Here is a 24,627-nt window from a genome sequence, read left to right as displayed (position 1 = left end):
CTTTTTTTTTTTTGCCAGTCCTGGGCCTTGAACTCAGGGCCTGAGCACTGTCCCTGGCACTGTCCCTGGCTTCTTCCCGCTCAAGGCTAGCACTCTGCCACTTGAGCCACAGCGCCGCTTCTGGCTGTTTTCTGTATATGTGGTGCTGGGGAATCGAACCTAGGGCCTCGTGTATCCAAGGCAGGCACTCTTGCCACTAGGCTATATCCCCAGCCCCTGCTCTGGTTATTTTTGAGATAGGGTATTGCTTCCTGCTTGAACATGTGCCTGGACCACTATTTCCCAAGTTTAGTCTTCCTATTGTAACTGGGATGATTGTTATGTATTACCATACTCAGCTTTTTCCACTGGGATCGAGTCTTGCAGACTTTTCTGCTTGAGCTTGTCTGGAACCACAGTCCAGTCCTCCTGATCTCATCTTCCCATACAGTTAGGATAACAGGCACTCACCACCATGTCCCCCCTCCCTCCTGCCCATTGATTGAGAAAGGATTTTTCATGTATTCTCTGGCTGTCCTTGACCCTCAAGCCTCTGAATCTCATCCTCCCACATAGTTGAGTAGGCATGCGCACTGAAGCCCCCTGCTTCCAGTCCTTAAAAAAAATCATTTTAGAAGCATTGTTAAAGAGACAAATAAGCAACAAAAGTGTATATGGTTCTCCATATTTGCTCTATTCCTTTATAGGAAATGTTTGCCAATCAGTTGCCCATTATTGAATTCTTGGAGTAGAAATGCTTGCCACACTTTTAGACATCTTGGTGGTTATTCATAGGGTAAATAGTGTTCTTCATATTTTTACTGTGAAGACAAAGTGTATATGTATGTGTGTGTGTGTATTGTTTCTAGGGCTTGAACTCAGGTCCAGGTGCTGACCCTGAGCTTCTTTTGCTCAAGACTGGTGCCCTACTGCTTGAGCTACAGCTCTACTTCTGGCTTTTTTTTTTTTTTTTTGAAGTTTACTAGAGATAAGAGTCTTGACTTTCCTGACTTTCTAGGCTGGCGTCAAACCATGTTACTCAGATCTCAGCCTCCTGAGTAGCTAAGATTACAGGCCTGAGGCATAGCTAAGATTACAGGCCTGAGGCACTGGCATCTAGATGAAGACAAATTTTTTAAGCAATGGTTTACTTCAGTTACATTAGTAGTTAAAATTTTGTCACATTTTGGATTTTGAATACTTCCTCACTGCCAACATTTATGAATTATATAACTTACTATTATGGATTTCTTCATTCCATTTTCGGGAAGAGATCTACTTTGTTCTGCTCTTAGTTCTTAGTTCTTCTTCCTTCTAATATGTGTATAGCCATAGCCACACCAGGAAGGGAATTTTTGGAAAGGTTCCAGTCTAACATACCTAATGAATATTAGGACAACTACCACTGTACCTTTATGCAGCAAATAGTCAGGCAAAATTTCTCCTCACATGGTATAGTGATCAGAATTTGTTCAAGGAAATTGAGCCATTATAAATGTCATGGTTATGGAGTGTGGAACATGGCACAGAGTAATCCGCACTTAACTTCACTAAACACCAAGCATATATAGTTCAAAGTTCAAGGTCTCCTAGTGTATAACAGTCTTGATATTTGTTGTGTATGAGGCTGATCAAGCCTCAACCCTGTCCTACAACCCGGTCTTCTTTCTGATCTAGAACTAATATATGACAGTAAAGTAGGGCAGTTGTAATAAGAGAATGAGAATTGAAGTGATTTTTTTTTGTGATTTTTCTTTTTTTTCCCGGAACCAGGGACTGAACCCAGGGCCTCTCGCTTGCCAGGCAGGCGCTCTTCCGCTGAGCCAGATCCCCAACCCCTTGAAGTGAGATTGGCATTAGATTTCTTAAGTGCGACATGAAGCCAGAACAGGATGTAAAGATGCCTAAGGAATTCTAAGAAATAGCTCTCTAGGCCTGGACCTGAGATGCGGTAATATGGCCAAGCACACCCAGAAGGTCGGCATCATCGGTAAATATAGCACCCGCCATGGTGCTTTCACTCGGGAAGATGGTGAAAAAAAAAATGGAACTCAGCATCGCAAGTGCACCTGCTCCTTCCGTGGCAAGACCAAGAAGCAGAGGCGAGCTGTGGGTCTCTGGCACTGTGGTTCCTGCATGAAAACAGTGGCTCGTGGTGTCCAGACCTACAACACCGATTCTGCCATCACAGTCAGGTCTGCCATCAGAAGACTGAAGGAATTAAAAAGACCAGTAGAAGCGCTGCCATCTGAGATATCCCTACCCTACAATAAGTGGGTCAATTTATATAACAACAAAAAAAGAAATTCTGAGAAACAACTTCTGCTTCCGCCCATGGTAGGATAAGTTACTAGCTCTCCCACTGTGGACACAAAATAGGACAAAATATAAGGAACAACCTATTGACAGACATTGGGGAACAGAAAGCGGGCACTGGGGATGGTAGGCATCCCATGTGACACAGCACTGGATCTACAAGCTAGCAGGTATGCACGTGGTAGCTTATACTAAGTACAGTAGGTACAAGTTCAGTAGGTAGTACTTCAGCAGGTTATTACAGTGCCATAATTTCCAAGGAGATTCCTCTGCAGGGAGGGGCAAAGGGCAGGACTCCTGAGTGCTGCGGATTGGATGATCCAAAAGCGGCTAAATGTTGATTTGCTGAAGCAAACTTTACCCCCCTAGCAGGCCGCCAAACTCAGGCACCTTCTTTCCTCCGGGGTCGCGCCGCGCGCGGGTCCGCGGCCTTCGGGTCCTAGCGCGCGCGCGCGTCTGTGCGCGCGCGTACGCGCCTCGCTTGAGCGAGTTGGCAGCAACCTCCTTTCCCAGCCCCGGCTGGGAGGGGGCGGGGCCGAGGCTCCGTGACTCCGGATTGGCCGAATCCCCGGCGCTCCCCTTCCCCGCCCCTCCCCCTCCCACGGGGTGAGAGGTCAGCCGAGCACCGGTCACCGGGGAGTACCATGGCGGGGCTCTGGGTGGGAGCGGTGGCCCTGGTGGCGGCCGGCGGACGAGGGCGGCGGCCACCACAACAGTTGATGAAGAGTGCGGGCTTATGGACCCTGAAGGTGAGCAGGCTTCCTCTGGGTGGCGGCTACGGGAGACCGACCGCCGGCTGGGTCCCGGTGCCGGGACCGTTCGCGACGACGCGCCATCCCCTCCCCTTTGGGCGCTCGCTCACCGGGGTTGCGCCACCGTCTGCCCTGTGTTCGCCACCTCCATCCCCGAGTTCGCGCCCGGGGCCCGCGGGGGAAGCGGCGGTGGGCGGTTGGCTCCGGGAGGCCAGAGGCCTACGGAGGCTGCCGGGCCATCTGGAATCCACTTTCTCCCCCCGCCGCCGATGGCCTCCGGCGAGGGGCCCTGTGCTTGTTTTTAAAAGAGTCTCTCACAATTACCATGTTCTCTTACCTCTTTCCTGCTTCTTTGAAAGGGACATTGTGAATTGCTGTTTAAAATAGTTAGGACTCTGAGTTTATCCTAACTTTAAGTAGTGTATCGTGTCAGCAGTGCGAATAGATTTCGCAAGTGCCTGCTTGAATTGCATACCGAAATGTGGCCTGTTTTATATGCCCCGGTTAGCCTAACTAGAAACCATGTTTCACTACTGTGCACCCATAGGGTGTCATGGTGACAGCTTGACCTACATGTTAGAGTATTTGTGTGTCTCAACTCTTTTTCACTTCCACGCGGAGTCTAGCAATTTCTGGGTATAGATGTGCTAACTTGAGGGTTTATTACGTCCTTTGAACACAATTCTTTAAAATCATGTTCTCTGAAAATCTGTCTGCCATCTGGGTAGGCTTCTTTTAAATCCTTCCTTCCTTATTTCATTTCCCTCCTTCCTTCCTTCCTTCCCTCGTGTGTTTGTCTCTGTCTCTTTCATTTTAAAGCTTATTGTAGTTGGGCTCAGGATGGCACATACCTGAAATCTCTTCACTCAGGGGCCGAGGTGGGAGCACTGTTAGTTTGAGGTCAGTCCTGGATACATAATGATACCCTGCCTTAAAGGAATCAAGTCCCTTCCCTCCAAAAGGAAGACCAAAGGGAAAATTTGTTTAAAAGATTGCTCTGTATAGGTCAGGTGCCAGTGGCTGATGCATGTAATACTACCTACTCTGAAGGCTGAGGTCTGAGGATCGAGATTCAAAGCCAACCACAGCAGGAAAGTTTGTGAGACTTTCATCTCCAATTAACTATCCCAAAAGCCAGAAATGGAGCTGTGGCTACAGTGGTAGTGCTAGCCTTGAGCAAAAAAAGCTCAGAGACAGTGCCTAGGCCCTGAGTTCAAGCCCCTGGAGTGGGTGAGTGCACGCACACGTGCCCACGTGTACACACAAACACAAGTGCTATATAATTTCATTTATGACCACTGATGGGATTAGATTGGAAAACATTTTAAAGATGACCTACCCACCCTCCTTCCTTATTTAAAAGAGGGAACGGAGGCCTAGCTAAGCAGGGTGAGAGCTTGGAATAAGCTGGCATCCGTGTTCACTTAGTGTCACTTTCAAGATGCCAGTCTGTGCTGTTCTTCCTGTTGCCATGTAGCTTTTGTTCTTTATCATTAATACTGTCTTTTATTCTTTGCCACATCAGTTGCATTTGCACAAGAGGCACTATGACTATGATATTTGGACTCATGCATTTGCACAAGAGGCACTATGACATATTGAAAATATTGAAAAGGAGTGTTTTTTCTTTCTTTTTTTGGCCAGTCCTGGGGCTTGGACTCAGGGCCTGAGCACTGTCCCTGGCTTCTTTTTGCTCAAGGCTAGTACTCTATCATTTGAGCCACAGCGCCACTTTGGCTTATTTCTATATATGTGGTGCTGAGGAAAGGAACCCAGGGCTTCATGTATGCGAGGCAAGTACTCTACCACTAGGATAAATTCCCAGCCCCAAAGGCATGGTTTTGAAGTCAGTCATATACTCATTGGACAGGACCTCAACTTTTCAGCTTCTTTTTCCAACAAATCTGTTTTGAACACCTCCTATATAAATTTCAGCTCTAGGGAGATAGATGTGGTTTTCTATCCTAGAAATTTTAGTCAAGTAGTAAGAGATAAGTAACTGCCATTGCGGAGAAGTCCTGGTGCTGTAATAAAACTAACTAAAAGGATTTGACCAAATAATATTTCGATCTCTATTCCCTATGTGACTGTTCTGGTGCTTTAATTAATCTATTAATTCCTCACTATTATTATAGAATCCCCACTGACATAAGATGGAATGATCTCCTTATAATGTATGCCTTTTAGGCCTAGCTTCCACATATGAGTGAAAACATAATATTTTGTTTTTTAGCTTGCCTTATCTCAATATGATGTTCTTCTAAATGTACCTTATTTTTCTTTTTGCCAGTCCTGGGCCTTGAGTTCTGGGCCTGGGTGCTGTCCCTAAGCTCTTTTTGCTCAAGGCTAGCACTGTACCACTTTAGTTACAGCTTCACTTCGGGCTTTTTCTATGATAATTGGAGATAAGAGTCCCATGGATTTTCCTGTTCGGTCTGGCTTGGAACCGCAATCCTCAAATCTCAGCCTCCTGAGTAGTGAGAATTACAGGTGTGAGCCACCAGCCCCCGACCTATATGTAAGTTTTACTTCTAATCATGGACCCCCAAACCAACCACAAATTCCCCTGCATTCCTAGCACCTGAACATGACTTTTTGTTATGGTCTGAATATGATATGTTCAAAAAAGGCTTATGTATTGAAGCATTGGTTACCAACTAAGTGGATTTTAGGAAGGCAGATGGATCATAAGGACTATGGATTAGGTCATTAATAGATTCATCATTTGATGGCATTATTGGGAAATGGTGGGAACTTTTAGAGGTATGTAATTTTAAAGGCAGTAGGTCATTGGGGATGTGTTCTCAGGGGGCTATCTTGTCTAAGGCTCTTTCCTGTCTCTCTTCTTCCTGTCCACCATGAGATAAACTGCTTTGCTTTACTACAAGCTCCCTGCCATTATATACAACCTTCCCTCAGGTCTATGGCAGTGGTACCCACTGGATTGAAACCCCTGAACTTGTGAGCCAAAATATGCCCTTTCTCCTTTTTGATTAATTCTCAAGTATTTGTTATAGTGATAGAAACTTGCAAAATGTACTCTTGAAGGCATGTCACCCCAAATGCCTAAGAGGAAATAATGTGTTTCTACCTAAAGAAAAAAATCCTGTATTTATTTTTCTATGTGTTCTCCAAACTCACTCATGTTAAAAAAGTTTGAATGAGAATGGAGAAGGGAGAGCTATAGAGGGGCTGAGATTGATTGGAATACATTGTAAATGTGTGCAAACTTAACAATGAAATCTTCCCCCACCAGAATGACTAATGTAAGCTAATAATAAAAATAATGAAACAAATAGGTTAAGAAATTATCATCTTTTAAATATCTCCTTTTCCTAACTCTCTTTTTAGAAAATGACCCTAATTTTCTCCTTTATTTAAAAAAGGCCTGGGTGCTGGTGGCTCACGCCTGTAATCCTAGCTACCCAGGAGGCTGAGATCTGAGGATAATGGTTTAAAGACGGCTCAGGAAGAGAAGTCCCATGAGACTCTTCAATTAACTACTGAAAAACTGGGAGTGGGGGCTGTGGCTCAAGTGGTAGAACACTAGCCTTGAGCATAAAGAAGCTCAGGGACAGTGCCCAGGCCCTAAAGTCAAGGCCCACAAATGATAAAAACAAAAAAAGGGCCTACTGCAACTTTACCTTTCTTCTGAACCTGATCACAATGATATTGCTCAAGAGTGAGGCTCTGAGTTCAAACCCTGGTATTATTACCAAAGGCAAAAATTAAAGGATGAATCTACAAAAAGCAGGTGACTACCTATGTAAATCTATAAACAGTATGCTAAGAACTAGTTTCTGCAATAATCTTGGAAGGATTTTATTCTCAAATGTCTTGTGAGAAGCTTACCAAAATGTTAGCAAGTTTTACTTCTGGGCAATTCTAAGTTTTTCATTTATGCATAAACATTCTTCTTCATGTTTACTAACTAGAATGAACTACCAGTTTCAAGGAACCTATAACTTAAGCACTCAAACTTTGGGAATGAACTACCCAGTGAGACTGCCATTTAAATGAAATGCAATTTGTAATTGGTCTGGAATCATACTATCCTAGTTTCAAATCTTCCTCTGCCAATTGTGTCCTTATGTTCCCTAACTGCTCTGAGCTTTGCTTTGAAAATTAGGATTTATTTTGTGCTGGTCCTGGGGCTTGAACTCAGGGCCTGAGCACTGTCCCTGGCTTCTTTTTGTTCAAGGCTAGCATTCTACCACTTGAGCCACAGCGCCACTTTGGCTATTTCTATATATGTGGTGCTGAGGAATCGAACCCAGGGCTTCATGTATATGAGTCAGGCACTCTACCACTAGGCCATATTCCCAGCCCCTCTGCTTTCTTTCTTGGCTGACTCTTATCACTTGAGCCACGCCTCCAATTTTAAATTGGGATTTTTTTTAACCTAGTTGATATATGGATAAAAATAATATATTAAAGCCATATAAACAATACATGAAAACTAAATAAGGCATACAATAGCTCTATAAATTATAGCAATTATCATAAAACCAACATCCTGTAGCCATTAAATGTATGCAAAAGAAACAAGTAAATTATTTAAAGGAGACGTGTTTAAAAAGCTGATACAGTAAGCAACATCCTGTAGCCATTAAATGTATGCAAAAGAAACAAGTAAATTATTTAAAGGAGACGTGTTTAAAAAGCTGATACAGTAAGTGGTGCTGTGGCTCCAAGTGGTAGAGCGCTAGCTTTAGCAAAAATGCTCAGGGACAGCAACACGACTGAAAGTGCTGTGCTTACTCTGTGGGGGATGTGTCATTGGGATTTGTGGGGAGAGTGGAAGCAGAGAAAGCAGGTGGCTGCTGGAGAAGTCCTAAGCTAGAGATGATGGTGACTCATGCTTGGGGGGGTGATAGTGCTAGAGTAGATGAGAACTGGTCAGATTTGGGTTGTTACTTTGGAACTCAATCCAAGATTACCTGCTTTTGGGTTAGGAGGGAAATATACAGAAATAGAGGAACCAGGAGGAACCAAGGGTAACTTTGTTTTTAAAAAATTGGTCATGGGGCTTGAACTCAGGGTCAGTGACTGTCCTTGAGCTTTTTTGGTCAAGGCTTGTGCTCCACCACTGAGACACAGCTTCACTTCTGAAGAGTAACTCTTTTTTTTTTTTTTTTTTTTTTTTTTTGTGGCCAGTCCTGGGGCTTGAGCTCAGGGCCTGAGCACTGTCCCTGGCTTCTTTTTGCTCAAGGCTAGCACTCTGCCACTTGACCCACAGCGCCACTTCTGGCCATTTTCTGTATATGTGGTGCTGGGGAACCAAACCCAGGGCCTCATGTATACGAGGCAAGCACTCTTGCCACTAGGCCATATCCCCAGCCCTGAAGAGTAACTCTTAAATGTAGACTTAAAAGTCACAAATTAGCTGGGTGTCCATGACTCACTTCTGGAATCCTAGCTACTCAGGAGGCTGAGATCTGAGGATCCCAGTTTGAATTCAGCTAGGCAATGAAGGCTGTGAGGCTCTCTCTCCAGTTAGCTACCATAAAGTCAATTGTGTAGCTTTGGTTCAACTGGTAGAGTGCCATCCTTGAGCATAAAAGTTTAAGGGCAGCACCCAGGATCTGAATTCAAGTGCGTGCACGTGTGCGCACGCACACACACAGACACAGGCACACATGCATACACACACACACACACACACACACACACACACACACACATCACCATGTGATTTAACTTATATGAAATCAACAAATCTCCAGAGAGGCAGCTCCAGAAAGGCAGAAAGAGGATCAGTGTCTAGGAGGAGAAAAGATGCTAGTGACAACTGTGAGTTTCTTGCTGGGTGCTGGTCACTCATGCCTGTATTCCTAGCTATTCAGGAAAAGTCTATGAGACTCTGAACTTCAATTATCCAGCAAAAAGCCAGAAATGGAAGTGTGGTTTAAGTGGTAGAGCACCTAATTCACTGGGAGAATTAGCCTTTTTTTAAGGGCTCAGTAGCTGCAGTTGGCTAGTGGCTATCATAGCCCACAGTGAAGTTCCAGAGCATAGATTGTGCCCTTTGGAGAACCCTGTGTTAGTTTTTGGCTGTGGGCTGGGAACAGTAGCTTCCAGGCTTGTTGGATGGAGACCTTGATGGATGGTTGTGGAAAATCGTTGAGATGAGGGAGGAGTTGGGAGCCATGGAGGGCTCAACATGGCAGCTGGAAGACACCACATTGCTTGGGGAAGAGGGTCTGCATGAACATCAGCAATACACGCCAACAGGTAGACTGGAAAGAATGGCCTGGTGGGGGTGAATGATGAATTGGAGAGTTAGCATGTGTAGTTTCCTGGCATTCCAGCTTAGGACGGAGGCAGAACCCAGCATATCTTGAGATTTGAATAACTCTCTCACATGTGAGATGTTCAGCTTAACTTCTGGCAGCCAGTGAATACAGGGATGGCTACTTAGGTTCTGAAGACTAAACATTCTGTACTTAGGATAAATTGCGAATGGCCTCAGTATGTTTAGAGAGGACCATTTTCTCAGAAAGTCAGATGCTAAAATCAGCTGAATATGGAAGTTTAAGCTTATACTCTTTAGCTACTTAGGATTTGGGCATCATGGTTTGAGACTAGGCCAGGCAAAAAGAAGTTTGTGAAACTTCATCTGAACCAGTTGCTAGGTGGGTGATACTCACCTGTTATCCTAGCACCATGGCTGATCACCTTTCTCTCAACTCTAGCAGCTTGGGGAAGCACAAGTAGGAGAATAATACTAGGTGGGCCTGGGCATACTTAAGAAATGCCAGAGTTGGGCTGGGGATATAGCCTAGTGGCAAGAGTGCCTGCCTCGTATACACGAGGCCCTAGGTTCGATTCCCCAGCACCACATATACAGAAAATGGCCAGAAGTGGCGCTGTGGCTCAAGTGGCAGAGTCCTAGCCTTGAGCAAAAAAGAAGCCAGGGAAAGTGCTCAGGCCCTGAGTCCAAGGCCCAGGACTGGCCAAAAAAAAAAAAAAAAAAAAAAAAAAAAAAAAAACCAAAAAAAAGAAATGCCAGAGTTAAGATAGCTCAGTATTTACATTTAGGCCAGAGATCTTAATAGCTACATGATTAGTCTAATGGTAACTCCTAAATAGCTCTGGTATAATTTTAAGAAGGGAAAAGCTGTACTTGTATTTAGTTTTGTGTAATACTTTTAACTTAATTTTTTGGCACTTTGCAGTTTATTATTATTGTTTTTTATTTTTTGTGCCAGTACAGGGGCTTGAACTCAGGGGCTGGCCACTGTTCTTAGTTTTTTTTTCAATTTAGGAAGTGCTGTAGCACTTGAACCACAGCTCCACTTGTTGGTTAATTGGAGGGAAGAGTCTCACAGACTTTCCTGTTTGACTTGATTTTGAACCACCTTTGATCTTAAGGGCTCCTGGCCAACACTTTGTAGTTTATAAAGACTCACTTATCCTTTTAAGAAACATCTTGGAAAGCCAGGAGGTGTCATCATCTACATCTTAGAGATGAAAACTGGAGCTTAAGGAAACGATTTGCTTCATGTCTTGTAGATACAATGTAGTGGAGCTAAGATATGGCCCAGGTCTTTTGACTGTGTGTGGGTCATGGCACTTTTCATGGGCCATGCTGTAAATAGGCATTTCTTTTCCAAGTATGAAAAATGTAGGAAATCTTTCTTCCTGAGGAAGGGAGTAATAGTATTATATTGTTGGTAAATCATTTTGTACATATTGACTATTCTCTTTTGGCTTTGATAGTCTCCATACTTGTTAAATGAAGTTCATTAAAATTTTTTCCTTGTAACTTTTCTTCTGGTACCAGGGTTTGAACTCAGGGCCTTGCGCTTGCACAGCATTGTCCTCTAGCTGGTACTCTTATCTCCTGAGCCATGTCTGCAACCTGACTATTTATTGGTTAATTGGAAATGGCATCTTGAGAACTTATATGTTTAGGCTGGCTTCAAACAATCATCCTCTAGGTCTCAACTTGCAGAGGAACTAGGATTACAGACACGAGTTACTTAAACTTTTTTTTAGTTTGTGATAGGTCTAAATTCTCCTGCCTCAGAACTTTTGTTGTTAGAATTTTATCTGTTTGTCCATCTGTCTACCCAGCCACCCACTTATTTATTTTGGTAGTACTGGAGTTTGAGCTCAGGTACTTGATTGCTGTACCACAGCCATTTTTGCCTTAATTTTAAGGTAGGATCTCACATTTTCCCAAGGGGCTGACTGCTGATCTGGGAGCCCTTCTATCTCTGCCTCCCACATAGATTGGACTGCTGTGTGCCACCGTGTCTGACATATTTGTTGAGATGCTGTTGTCATACAAGAATTTGATTACGAGACACAGAGAAGCCACATTTTTAGAGGTTGAATCAGGTGTCTATTAAAAAGCCAGCAACTGCGGGTGTATTCATGTCCCCCCCCAAAGAAACAGAAACCAGGAAACAGAGCCACGAGGGTAGTAGAGAAAAGAAGGAGCAGAAAAACAATCCCAGTCAACTAGACCAACTGTAATGGAGAGCTGAAGAGGGATGCCATGGTGACTTGAGGAGAGACAGGAGACATGAGGCAAGCCGCAATGGGAGCTGAGGTGTTGGGCCTAAATAGGGTCGTGGTCAGGAGGCAGGGTCAGAGGGAGCTTGAGAGTTCAAAGAGTCTCATGAGTTCATGGTACAGATCTGGCAGGTCTTGGACCCTATTTGTATAAGTCCCTGCCCCTGCTTCTAGGAATTCAAGCATGCCTGTCACCTGGGGGTGGGGATGGGATTTCACGATCATCCACCAAGATACCTTGCAAGATGTCACCAGTTAGACCCAATATCCATATTTCAATGTCTTACTAACATTTTGTCTTGTCTGGCCATGAATCTTAGTCCTTCCAATCTGCCTCCCTATTAGCTAGGACTATAGGCTTGTGCTACCACAGCTGGCTTTTTGGCTTTTTGAATTTTTCATTTTCAGATTTCTGTGAGGTCTTGTCAAGAGTAAACAAACAGGTTTTATTATGCTGACTCTAAACCAGTTCAGACTTGCCATGGAAAGGGCTCACATCTTGTTTTATCTGAGTACTTAATCTGTTCTCTTTCTGCTTTAATGATTCCTACTTTTTGTTACTAGGGGCCTCCATGCTTTTTAAAACTTTGGGCCACATTTTTACAACTTCATATTTCTACAAGCTGTGTCATTTTTACAACTTCATATTTCTACAAGCTGTGTGCTTTTTTTTTTTTTTTCTCTCCAGTTGTGGGGCTTGAAATCACAGCCTGGGTGCTGTCTCTGCACTCCTTTGCTCAAGTTTAGTGGTCTGTCCTTTTGAGCCACAGCTCCACTGTTTTTTTGAGGGGTTAATTGTAGATAGGAATCACATGGACTGTCCTTCCTGGGCTGGCTGTGATCTTCAGATCTCAGCCTCTTGAGTAGCTAGCATTACAGGTCTGAGCTATCAGCATCCAGCTTGTCCTTTTTTTTTTTTTTTTATAATGTCATATGGTTTCTTAGATAATCAGAAGCAAGTATTTAAAAATAGCAATGAAAAAATTTAAGAAAAAAAGAGAACCTCATTTCACTCAGGTGTACTGGCACATCTACTATTTGATCAGGTGTCACTTGTAATAGAGTAAATTAGTTTTAGAGCTATGTGGTATAGTTTGTTGTTGTTGTTTTTTTTTTGTTTATTTAAAATTGTTGATAGTGGGCCAGGAGTTTGGCCTAGTGGTAGATTGCTTGCCTAGCATGCATGAAGCCCTAGGTTCAATTCCTGGGTACCACATACACAGAAAAAGCTGAAAGTGGTGCTGTGGCTCAAGTGGTAGAGTCCTAAATGTGAGCAAAAGAAGCCAGGTAGAGTGCTCGGCCTGAGTCCAAGCCCCAGGACTGTAAAATAAATAAATAAATAAAATAGATAGTGTTCGAAAGTAAACACAGCATTCATTTGATTCAGACATTCCTCAGTTCTTGGCTACTTAGACATTTTTGAATTTTTCTCTTTGCTTGTGTTATATCTAGCTTAGTCTGTTCTTCTTAAACCCATCTAATGAGATATGATATAGTCCATACAATCTGAGATATTTATTGAAAGCTACCCAGAAACATAATGTGTAATTCATACTTGTCAAAATCAGTGGTATTGTGGTAGGGAGTAGAGCTGACTCCATCTTGATTAGGGAAAGATGGTAGCAATTGTTAAAATGAAGTTAAATATTAAGTCAACCTGACCGCAAAATTCTGCTTCTGTCAATGGCTTGCTTAACTCGTTTGTTGCTTGCTCTACCCCCTGCGTCAACCCCCTACATCTGTGCTAGGCTTTTTCATTTATAAACCCCAGCTCGCGGACTGTTAGGGGGTCACACTTTTAGCTCCCAAGACTGTGCTCTGTCCTTCACTGTTCAGTTCGTTTTTTACTTCCCCAATAAATGGATCTTTGCTTGAAACTGTCTCTGCGTGGTGGACTCTGGAGGGATGTGGGTTTGAGTCCCACTTGGGGTACCTCCCCTGGACTCTGTAACAGTATTAGTTGTTTTTTGTTTTGTCTACCTCGGTATAGTTCAGCAGTGAGATCATTGTCAGGTCTTCTTGACTCTCAAGTTTATTTTGAATGAAGTTCATGTTTTCAGATAAATTCTCTGAGCTCTCATGTGCATTGGGTTTAGAATTTATAATGGCTCTCTTAGTAAGAGACCTTGGTGAAAAGTCACCTTAGCTTTTATTTTTCTAGTAGAGACCTGGGGGATTCTAGTGGGTTGCTTTAGTTGTAGAGATATTGTGAGGTTGAGTTAATACTCAGTTTAGTTAGTACTTAGGCTGTCCATTCTTTCCCCAGAGTTCTTTCTCTGTGGTAAGCTTCAATCTCTTGTGTTGGGTTCCTCCCCTCTATCCTTCTTTCCATTCCTCTTTACATCTCTTACCCTCCCTCCCTCCGTCTGTTTCTGTGTCTGTCTGTCTCTCTTTCTCTTTTTCTTTACTTTCCCTCTCTTTCCCTCCCCTCTCCTCCTCTTCCTAATCTTACATAAGTACACTGTGATTTAGTTGTACCTCTAGCCCTTGTAATGTATCTTGAAACGTTGTTTATGACTTTTCTGACCTTGTAGTATCAGTGTGCATGTTCAGGAAGATCTTTCTTTGGATTTACTTGACCTGTTTACTATTGTATTAAACTGTTGTGGACAGTTCTGATATTTTAGTTTCTTTTGTATGCTAAGGGAATATGTTTGCAGTTAGGATTTCTTTTTCATAATTAAGGTATATTGCTTAAGCTACCATTGACTGACAAAATAGTTTAGAACTGGAAAAATCACCCTGAAAAAATCTTTTTATACCTTCTTAGGAAGAATCTAACTCCTTTTCTCTTCTTTTTAAAATAGCATGTTCCACCCTATTCAAGACAGTGCCTAGTGGTGTCCCGTAGCCTGGGCTCAGCAGGATTTGATCCTAATGAAAAAGTAAGTATCTAATAATACTGTCAAGTGGCTAAATTGTAATAGTTTTCTTTTCCTTTTGCTAGGTACTGGGACTTGAACTCAGGGACTTATGTATACTAGGCATGCATTCTATTCTTACAGATAAGATTTCATTTTCTTTCTCTCTCTCTCTTTTTTTTTTTTTTGGTTGCTTAGGCCAGTCTTGTACCTTAATCCTCCTATCTCTACCTCCTGAGTAGCTGGAATCATAGATGTGTGTAACTTTCACTTTTTCTTTAAAAAAAAAAATTATAGGCTGGGAATATGGCCTAGTGGTAGAGTGCTTGCCTTGCATACGTGAAGCCCTGGGTTCGATTCCTTAGCACCACATATATAGAAAAAGCTAGAAGTGGTGCTGTGGCTCAGGTGGTAGAGTGCTAGCCTTGAGGAAAAAAAAAAAAGCCAGGGACAGTGCTCAGACCCTGAGTTCAAGCCCCAGGACTGGCCCCCCCCCCAAAAAATTACATATTTTTTATTTATCAAAATAAATTTAGAAAACCTCTGATTTATAGGCTCTACATAGGAATGTACTAGGTATTGGTGAAGAAGTGATGACAGAACTCCAAAGACTGAGCCACTCATTAAGCAAATCTGAGGAAGGGTGCAGCATAATGGGCACATCAACCAGCTTTGGGAAAGCAGGCTTGCAACTGCTCTCAGTTTATGTCTGTTATTTTGAGGCTTTGAACATTGGTAGCCAAATTTGCAAAATTGAATTCTAGATAATAGGAAGCAGGCTGGGTGGTAGCTTACTAGCTATAGGATGCTGAGATCCTAGGGTTCCCATTCATTATAGCCCAGGCAGGGAGTTAGATGAGACTCTCTCCAATTAACCCCAAAAGCCAGAAGTGGAACTGTGGCCCAAGTGGAAGGTGCAAGCCTTGAGTGCAAAAAATAAGGGACAGGGCTCAAACCCTGCATGCTCCAGAACCAGCATTAAAAAAAACAAAACAAGGGGCTGGGGATATAGCTTAGTGGCAAGAGTGCCTGCCTCGGATACATGAGGCCCTAGGTTCGATTCCCCAGCACCACATATACAGAAAACGGCCAGAAGCGGCGCTGTGGCTCAAGTGGCAGAGTGCTAGTCTTGAGCAGGAAGAAGCCAGGGACAGTGCTCAGGCCCTGAGTCCAAGGCCCAGGACTGGCCAAAAAAAAAAAAAAAACAAAAAAACAGGATAATGTTAAGTAGCTGACATTTAGAGTATATGCTTTCACACACCAACCATGATGCATTTATCACATAATAGTTACTTATAAGCACAATAGACTATGAAATAAGTTCTGATAGCATTCCCATTTTACAAATGGAAATTGAGCCTCATCACTAGTGTAAGTCACAAATTTAACTATGCAAAAGTCTACGTTAACAGTGATACTCGTATCATAGTGCTCTGTGCATCAGAAAAATTTTCTGATAAGAAAACCCTCCTACTTGCAAAACCATTTGGTTTAAACCAACTGAACAACTCATGGAGGGAGAGAGGGAAAGGGGGAGGGGGAGAGGGGGGAATGAGGGAGGAAGTAACAAACAGTACAAGAAATGTACCCAAGGCCTAATGTATGAAACTGTAACCTCTCTGTACATCACTTTGACAATAAATAAGAAAAAAATAAATAAACAACAACAACAACAAAAAAGAAAACCCTCCTGACAAAAGAAATGCATCTTTATATCAGAAGCACAAAACAGTCCAGCTAAAGGAGTCTTGGTGTATCAGTGTTTTCCATTAGGTACCAGGGAAACTCGGTTGATCTACCTTCATTCACCACATGCCAATATGAAACATATCATTGGATTTGCCAGGTCCAGATCTTCTTTCCCTTATTCTACTTGATCCCCAGTACTGCTGTATGTTTTTGAATAATCTCTTGAATACTGCTGTCATGGGGGCTAGTGATGGTGACAGACATCTTTCTTTTTCTTAAGGATGGATGAGATTATCCAAAAACATAGGACCAAGTTCCCAGGAGGACTGACCAACTCAGTTCTGTTGGTCTCTGAATAGGCGACATGCTGGTTGTGGTTTTATACCCCAGCAGTGGGGATTTAAGCATGGGGAAGGGAAAACAAGAAGGGAAAGTGCTAAGCACTTAAAACAAACAAACCAAAGCAACAAAAGAAGGCCATAGCTCACTATAATCCTTACTACTCAGGCAGCTGAGAACTAAGGATTGGAATTTGAAGTTAGGTTGGGCAGGAAAGTCTGTGAGACTCTATCTTCCAAATTTGGTGGTCATTTAGACTTCACATTGTTTTTAAAAGACAATCTATTTGGTGTGGTTTCTCTGGATATAAGCACAATAGGTACCTGTGTGGAATTATTGAAAATATATCCCACTCCAACAGTTACACTTATTAGACTTTCCTCTCATAGACAACTCATAACAGTAAGGATTTTCCAGAATTTAGAAAAGAAATTGTCATGTAAATTGTTAAGCATTTAAAATTTTTGTCTTTTTCTTTGCACTGGACCTGAACTGGGGCTTGAACTCATTCATGGCCTGGGTGCTGTCCCTGAGTTTTTTTTTTTGCCAGATCTGGGCCTTGAGCTCAGGGCCTGGGCACTGTCTCTGAGCATCTTTTGCTCAAAACTAGCACTCTACCACTTGAGCCACGGTGCCACTCTGGTTTTTTCTGTGTATGTGGTGCTGAGGAATCGAAAGGGCCTCATGCATTGCTAGGTAAGCACTCTAGCACTAAGCCACATTCCCAGTCTTTAGCCCTGAGCTTTTGTGCTCAGGACTAGAGCTCTATCATTTGAGCCACAGTGTCATTCCCAGCTTTTTTGGTGCTTAAAGAGTTTCACAGACTTTCCTGCCTGGGCTGGCTTCAAACTGTGATTCTCAGATATCAACTTCCTGAATAGACTATAGGTGTGAGCCACTGGGTGCCCAGCCTTTTTTTTTTGGCTAAGCACTGTTTTGAGTGGGTGGGTACTGGATTTGAACTCAGGGCTTCAAGCTTTTTAAGCAGGCTGCCTTATCACTGAAGCTACTCCACCAATTCCTTTTTTGCATTGGCTTTGTTTTTTTTTCTGGTGCCAGTCCTGGGGCTTGAACTCAGAGCCTGAGCTGTGTCCCTTAGCCTCTCTGTGCTAAGGCAAATGCTGTACCACTTGAGCTACAGCCCTACTTCCTGCTTTTTCTGTTTATGTGATACTGAGAAATTGAACCCAGGGCTTCATGCATTCTAGGCAAGCACTCTACTACTAAGCCACATTCCCAACTCATCCCTGAGGTTTTGTGCTCAAAGCTTGTGCTCTACCACTTTAGTCACAGCTCTATTTCTGGCTTTTGGTGGTTAATTGGAGATAACTGTCTCAAGGACTTTCTTGCCCAGTTTCAAACCTTCATCCTCAGATCTCAGCCTCACAAGTAGCTAGGATTACAGGTAGGTGCCACTGACGCCCAGCTGCATTGGCTATATTTGAGATAGGGTCTTGCTTTATGTCTGGGCTGGTTTGGATTTCAGTCTTCCTATTTGTGCTTCTCTTTGTCATTGGAATGACAGGCACACATCTCTGTGCCCAGCCATTGGTTGAGATGGATATGAACTTTTATGCTTGGGGTGGCTTTGAACTGTGACTTCCCTATCTCTGTCTCACAAATTTCTAGGATAAAAGACTTATAGAGTACTTTTGAAAAAATATTTTCTTTGTGTGTGTGTGTTTTAAATATCATTTGAAGATTTGCTTTTGTCAGGAGAATTTATCAGTAAGTCAACTTCCTACTGATTGATGATTACTGATCATCAGTTAGTCCATTAATGAAGAAATTAATCTGGTCAATAGATGCTTTAACAAAGTAATGGTAAGGTCAGAATTTAGTTGTTCCCTGGTTGTCAATCAATACTAAATATAACATCTAATATTATTCTTGGAAGTAAATGTTCACTAAGATCATATCTGTGGTTTAATTGTAGAAAAAATATTTTTGGGGGCCCCAAAATGAGATTTAAGATTTTCTATTTTTTTTCTCTTTGTAGACATTTGATAAAATTCTTATTGCTAATCGAGGAGAAATTGCATGTAGGGTGAGTAGAATTTAAATTATTTTCCATTTTCCATGAAATTTATTGAGTCAATTTAAATATTAACTTGTTAAAGATAACATTGATGTATTTTCAATAGGTTATTAAAACTTGCAAGAAGATGGGCATTAAAACAGTTGCCATCCACAGTGATGTTGATGCTAGTTCTGTAAGTACATTTTTACTTAGTTTAAATATAGACTGGATTTGGCTCAAGTAGAAAAAAATGTGAATTTTAATTTTCTCTTGGTCTGCAAAAGGCATCTTCAAACTTTAAAACTGTCTACTGTTATAGTAAGCAAAAGTGGAATCATCACAACATCCTCAACATCCTGTTTGTTTTTCAAAGCCTTAAAGCCTTATGATAAACTAAAACGTTGTTAGGTCAATTGTGGTCAGCAAGTGAAGTTTAAGGGAAGCATGGGAAAGTTAGATTTGAAATGTTTACTCAATGCTCCTTTATGAAAGCACGTTTCTGTAGCTTAACTCCAGTATCACCAGGGGAATGCTATAATTGTTTAACCTTTCCTAAATGCTTTAATGTGTTCAGCTGAAAGTTTGATGAGTGAGAGATAGCCTGATGTTAATTGGACCTGACCAAAAGGAGGTGTAGCATAAAGCAGTGAATGATATATAATTTTATGTGGCATTTTTAACACAGCAGGTGTTTTTTAAGCAGTAATGAGCTTTGAATGAATAGGAAAAAAAATCCCATGGGAAAAGAATGCAAATTATTAGATTGCGGAATGAAGTATTAATAGATATACTCTAAGTTACTGTTTTTTATTTCTCCACACTACTTTTGATAAGTAGATCTTTTGGTAATGTCAGCTTTCATAGTGTAGTAATTTTTTTTTTTTTTTTTTTTTTGGCCAGTCCTGGGCCTTGGACTCCGGGCCTGAGCACTGTCCCTGGCTTCTTCCCGCTCAAGGCTAGCACTCCGCCACTTGAGCCACAGCGCCGCTTCTGGCCGTTTTCTGTATATGTGGTGCTGGGGAATCGAACCTAGGGCCTCGTGTATCCGAGGCAGGCACTCTTGCCACTAGGCTGTATCCCCAGCCCTCATAGTGTAGTAATTTGATGCAAAGGATTTTCAAGTTCGACGGTGATTTTTAATTTTTGTCTTATTTAGAATTATTGTTCAGTTTGTCTTATTGTAACGTAAACTTTTTTTTTTTTTTGCCAGTCTTGGAGCTTGGACTCAGGGCCTGAGCACTGTCCCTGGCTTCTTTTTGCTCAAGGCAAGCACTCTGCTACTTAAGCCACAGCGCCACTTCTGTCCGTTTTCTATATATGTGGTGCTGGGGAATCGAACCCAGGGCTTCATGTATACGAGGCAAGCACTCTTGCCACTAGGCCATATTCCCAGCCCTAACTTAAACGTTTTTGTAACTATTTTTAAAAACCAAAATGGAAATAATTGCAAACTAGTATCCTGAAAACAAATGTTAATTTATAATTTGACAGTTGTATTTAAAATATTTTTTAATGAAAAGTAATTAAATCTGTTTTGTATATTTTGCTTGAAAAAAAAATTTGCTGTTGGCTTCTTTGCTAAAATTTGTTTTAACCATGAAAATTTTAGTACTAATTTACATTCCTTACAAAGTACTCATGAAATAATGAGAAAACCTTACTTTCATTACTCTGTTTCTTGATTGGTAATCCAAGATATTTACCAAAAGTCAGCTCCTTTAGAAAAAAGTTTATTAAGGTCACCAGCAAACTAGGCTGAAAATAGTAGTGAATAAAGCAGGAATTATGGTTCATAATTTAAAATATGATTTGTGAAGCCTCATAATGGGAGCATAGCATTCTCAGCCAAAATTTTACAGTAGGGACAAAATCAGGGAAACTTGTTCGGTTTCTGTTTCATTCACAAGAGAAAGGCTTTTAGCTGAAAAGACGAACTCCTGCTTGCTTGACACTTGATCACAGAAGTTTTCATCATATAATCAGTATCAGGGATGGGAACAATTCAGGCCATAATCATACATGTTGTTAGTGTTTAAGGTGAACATTTTAATGTAACTTGAATTATAAACTACATATTTTATATGTTAATGCAAAGTGAAATGTGAGTTGTAGTAGTAGGAAACTACAGCAATAGCTGATTGTGAAAGCTATTAATCTATCTTAAATGCAAATAATTTTTAGTTAAGTAGGAAAAGACTGGCACCAAAAAAAAAAAAATCAACTTGTGTCTGTTGCTTGCTCTTCCTCCATCAACTCCTTCCCTGCCATTTCTCTTCTTTCTTAACTTTACAAGTTGTGAAAACAGTTCCTAGCTTGAGAGCTGTACAAAAACAGTCCTAGGATTGAATCTGGTCTGCTTTCAGTGGGCAATATTGTGCTGATTGAAAATCAATAAATATTTGTGTAAGAAATAAATACTTGGGCTGGGGATATGGCCTAGTGGCAAGAGTGCTTGCCTCGTATACATGAGGCCCTGGGTTCAATTCCCCAGTACCACATATACAGAAAACGGCCAGAAGTGGCGCTGTGGCTCAAGTGGCAGAGTGCTAGCCTTGAGCAAAAAAAAAAAAAAAAAAAAAAAAGAAGCCAGGGACAGTACTCAGGCCCTGAGTCCAAGTCCCAGGACTGGCAAAAAAAAAAAAAAAAAAAAAAAAAAGAAAGAAATACTTGTCTGGTATGGTACTTGTCTGGGACAGTAGTACTGCCCTAGATTCCTACCTACAATATAGGCAAGTTCTTTTTTTTTTTGCTTGGTTGTGGAGCTTGAACTCAAGGCCCGGGTGCTGTCCTGAGCTTTTTTGTTCAAGGCTAGTGTTCTACCACTTTGAGCCACAGTACCACTTCTGGTTTTCTGCTGGTTAATCGGAGATAAGTGTCTCTCAGACTTTACTGCTTGGCCTGGCTTTGAACAGCCATCCTCAAATCTCAGCCTCCTAAGTAGCTAGATTACAGGTGAGCCACCAGCACCCATGGGCAAGTTCTTGACTGGTAAATTAAGGAATTTATCAGCAGTAAGCTTAATGATTACATTCAATTGTCTCCTTTGCTGCCTGCTCAGAAATCTGTTGGTGGTCTTTTTTTGTTGCTGTTGCTGTTGGTTGTGAACTCTGGACCTGGGTACTGCCCCTGAGCTCTTCAGCTCAAGGCTAATAAGTTCTACCACTTGAGCCACACATGTCCAGTTTTCTAGTGGTTAATTGGAGAAGAGTCTCATGGACTTTTCTGCCTGGGCTGGCTTTGAACCTTGATCCTCAATTCTCAGCCTCTTGAGTAGCTAGGATTACAGGTGTGAGCCACCAGCACCTGGCCTGGTGTGGTGCTAGAAAGTGTACACAGCCTCGTACCACTGATTTGCATCCCCAGCCCCCCCCCCCCCCCCCCCATGCCTAACGTATTTGAATCCTTTCATCTTTTATTTTTTTTTAAAGATACTTATTTTAAAGGCTGTCTTGATATTTTGATTTGCTAGGTGTGTATTTCTACTTCAGTTCTTCCTCATGGGGTGTGTGTGTGTGTGTGTGTGTGTGTGTGTGTGTGTGTGTGTGTGTATTTTTTTCTACATGTTTAGATTTTGGCTTGTCTTCCTATTTGATGTCTTTATTGTTGAGTTTGAAGATGGGTTGAGTTGTAGAAATGGCCATGTGGGGTTAGGTGTTAGGTTCATTTCTCTTAGGCACTCTAGGATATTACTGATCTGTTGCTCCTTCCCTCCCTCCCTCCCTCCCTCCCTCCCTCCCTCCCTTCCTCCCTCCCTTCCTTCCTTCCTTCCTTCCTTCCTTCCTTCCTTCCTTCTTGTCATGGGGCTTGAACTCAGGGCCTGGGTGCTGTCCTTGAGCTTTTCAGCTCAAGGCTAGCACTCTACCACTTTGAGCCACAGTGCCACTTGTTGGCCTTGAACTGTGATCCTCAGATCTCAGTCTCCTGAGTGGCTAGGATTATAGGCATGAGCCACTGGCACCTGGCTCTGACACTCATTTTTGTATTTCTTGGCATGAAGGTTTCTGAATTATTTGGATAGTGACAAGAACAAAGTGAGATTGCATACACACAGGTACCTGTTGGGTAGGCCCATGGTATCTAATTTGTAGAGGAGACTTTATCCTTTACTTTGACCACAGAGATACTGATAAAAAGTAATTGTTTCTTTCTGAGTAAAAGTAGGTTGATTCCCTGCCCCCTTCCTGATTGAAAATGTAACCTTCAGGCACCTGGTCTTTTACTAGGAAGTTTTTCTTTGAATCTTTAACTTAAAACAGAGTCTGGTTACTTTGTTAGAGAGTTCAAGCTTACTCCTTTAGGTTGTAACATTCTCATTTTTCAAAATTGTCAGTGGTATCTGCTGTTATAGATATAGTGTTTCTTTAGCTTTCTCTCTCTCTCTCTCTCTTTTTTTTTTTTTTTTTGCTATGCTAGGGATTGAATTTAGGGCATTGTTCATGCTAGTTAAGTAATCTACCACGTCCACTTTGTTTTTGTTTTGTTGTTTGCTTTTTTGGTGCCTGTCCTCGGTCTGGAACTCAGAGCTTGGGTGCTGTCCCTGAGCTCTTTTGCTCAAGGCTAGTGTTCCACCTCGTGAGCCACAGCTCCAGCTCAGTAGCTAGGATTACAGGCCTGAGCTGCTGGCACCCAGCTTCATCTTTGTTTTTGATCCCTGGAGATTGCTTGTCAATTCTGTAAGCTAAGCTATTCATTTAAAGAATGTTTGTTATCTTTAGTCTAGGATTTTTGGTGTTTGTAGGTAGAATTTGTGGGTTATCTTGTTGGATTGTACTACCTAAGTTATTCCTTATTGAGGAAGTTTTTTCCTCCTGTTGTTTGAGAAGACTGACCTCGAGCAGCCATAATGTCAGTACCTTTATGATGATGAGAGTAGTGCAGCCACATCCAGGGGATGAGGTCAAGTCAAGCACTGTAAAAGTCCTCGAATGGGAAATAGTCAGGGCTGGAAAAAGCAAAATGGGAATTAAGCCTCGTAATAAGTCTTGAATTCTTTTTTTTAGTGTTTCATTTTGCAGGCTCTAGGAAAGCACACTTATTATTCCTTGAAAAGATTTGTGGGTAATAGTTTACTAAGAGAAGATAGATCTAGTATAGGATTGTGTCCAGCTGTGATTTTGACTGGGATTGTTTTGTATCTGTAGATCAATTAGAATACAGCTCTTACAGCCTTAAGTTTTTTACCCCTGAGCATGTGATGTTCTCAAATGTACTTAAGTTGCTTTAATTTCTTTCAGGATGTTTTGTGGTTTAAATTACAAATTTATATGAGTATAAGTTTACAAGTTTATATGTTCTTTTTTTTTTTTTTTTTTTTGCCAGTCCTGGGCCTTGAACTCAGGGCCTGAGCACTGTCCCTGGCTTCTTTTTGCTCAAGGCTAGCACTCTGCCACTTGAGCCACAGCGCCACTTCTGGCCATTTTCTGTATATGTAGTGCTGGGGAATCAGACCCAGGGCTTCATGTATACGAGACAAGCACCCTTGCCACTAGGCCATATCCCCAGCCCCACAAGTTTATATGTTATTGTTATTCCTAAGTATTTTATTACTTTTAATTCCTTTATAAGCATAACTATTTTAATGTTAATTTTTTGTTGCTTGCAAATGTATACAAATACAACTTATTTTTGAATAATTTTTGTATCTTGCAAACTGGTTGAGCTATTATTAGTTCTAATGGTTTGTTAATGGATTCTATAAGGTTCTCTAAGATTATGCATGCCATGTGTGACAAGGATAGTTTTACTTGTTTCTGTCTGGATGCTTTTTATTTCATTTTATATTTTTCCTTGCTTTGATTTTCTAGAACAGTGTTGCACAGAAGTGTTGAGAGCAGGCATATTTGTCTAGTTCTTCATCTGCTTTTTGTTCCCTTCCTTCCTATTTGATTTTTGGAAGCTGAGTCAATCTTTCATTGCTGGGATAAATCCTGGTTAGTTATGTTATATAATCTATTGTATGCAATGTTGAATTTAATTGGCTAGTATTTTGAGTCCATATTTGAAAGAGATATTGGCCTGTCGTTTTCTTGTGATATCTTTAGTTGGTATCACATGGAACTGGCTTCATGAGTTGGAAAGTTGTCTTGAATCTTCTGCTTTTTGAGAAGAGTTGGAGAAACATTAGTATTTTTCTTTAAATGTTTGATAG

General features: G+C 41.7%; 2 protein-coding genes across 3 annotated transcripts in view; both read left to right on the top strand.

Moving 5' to 3' along the window:
• Window positions 1-1,838: 1,838 nt before the first annotated feature.
• LOC125347558 (60S ribosomal protein L37a-like) lies at window positions 1,839-2,325 on the top strand. The gene has a single exon (XM_048340577.1). It carries the CDS (start codon window positions 1,936-1,938, stop codon window positions 2,323-2,325), a length of 390 nt encoding a protein of 129 aa, XP_048196534.1. The 5' UTR covers window positions 1,839-1,935.
• Window positions 2,326-2,903: 578 nt separating this feature from the next.
• Pcca (propionyl-CoA carboxylase subunit alpha) overlaps window positions 2,904-24,627 on the top strand; it is a 310,079-nt gene continuing 288,355 nt past the window's right edge. For both annotated transcript variants that reach the window (XM_048341133.1, XM_048341132.1), the window contains exons 1-4: window positions 2,904-3,044; window positions 14,378-14,455; window positions 18,459-18,506; window positions 18,604-18,672. In XM_048341133.1, coding sequence (XP_048197090.1) covers window positions 2,940-3,044; window positions 14,378-14,455; window positions 18,459-18,506; window positions 18,604-18,672 — 300 coding nt within the window. In that variant the 5' untranslated portion in view covers window positions 2,904-2,939. The remainder of the gene's footprint in view (window positions 3,045-14,377; window positions 14,456-18,458; window positions 18,507-18,603; window positions 18,673-24,627) is intronic.

This window comes from Perognathus longimembris, chromosome 3, assembly GCF_023159225.1.
Source record: "Perognathus longimembris pacificus isolate PPM17 chromosome 3, ASM2315922v1, whole genome shotgun sequence".
NCBI classification, from domain to species: Eukaryota; Metazoa; Chordata; class Mammalia; order Rodentia; family Heteromyidae; genus Perognathus; species Perognathus longimembris.
Note: the sequence above shows the minus strand (reverse complement) of the source record. Positions and strands in the feature narration are given on the sequence as shown.

Bases quoted from the DNA above. Each gene is read 5' to 3' on its own strand.
- LOC125347558 (XM_048340577.1), top strand. From the start codon at position 1,936: ATGGCCAAGCACACCCAGAAGGTCGGCATCATCGGTAAATATAGCACC.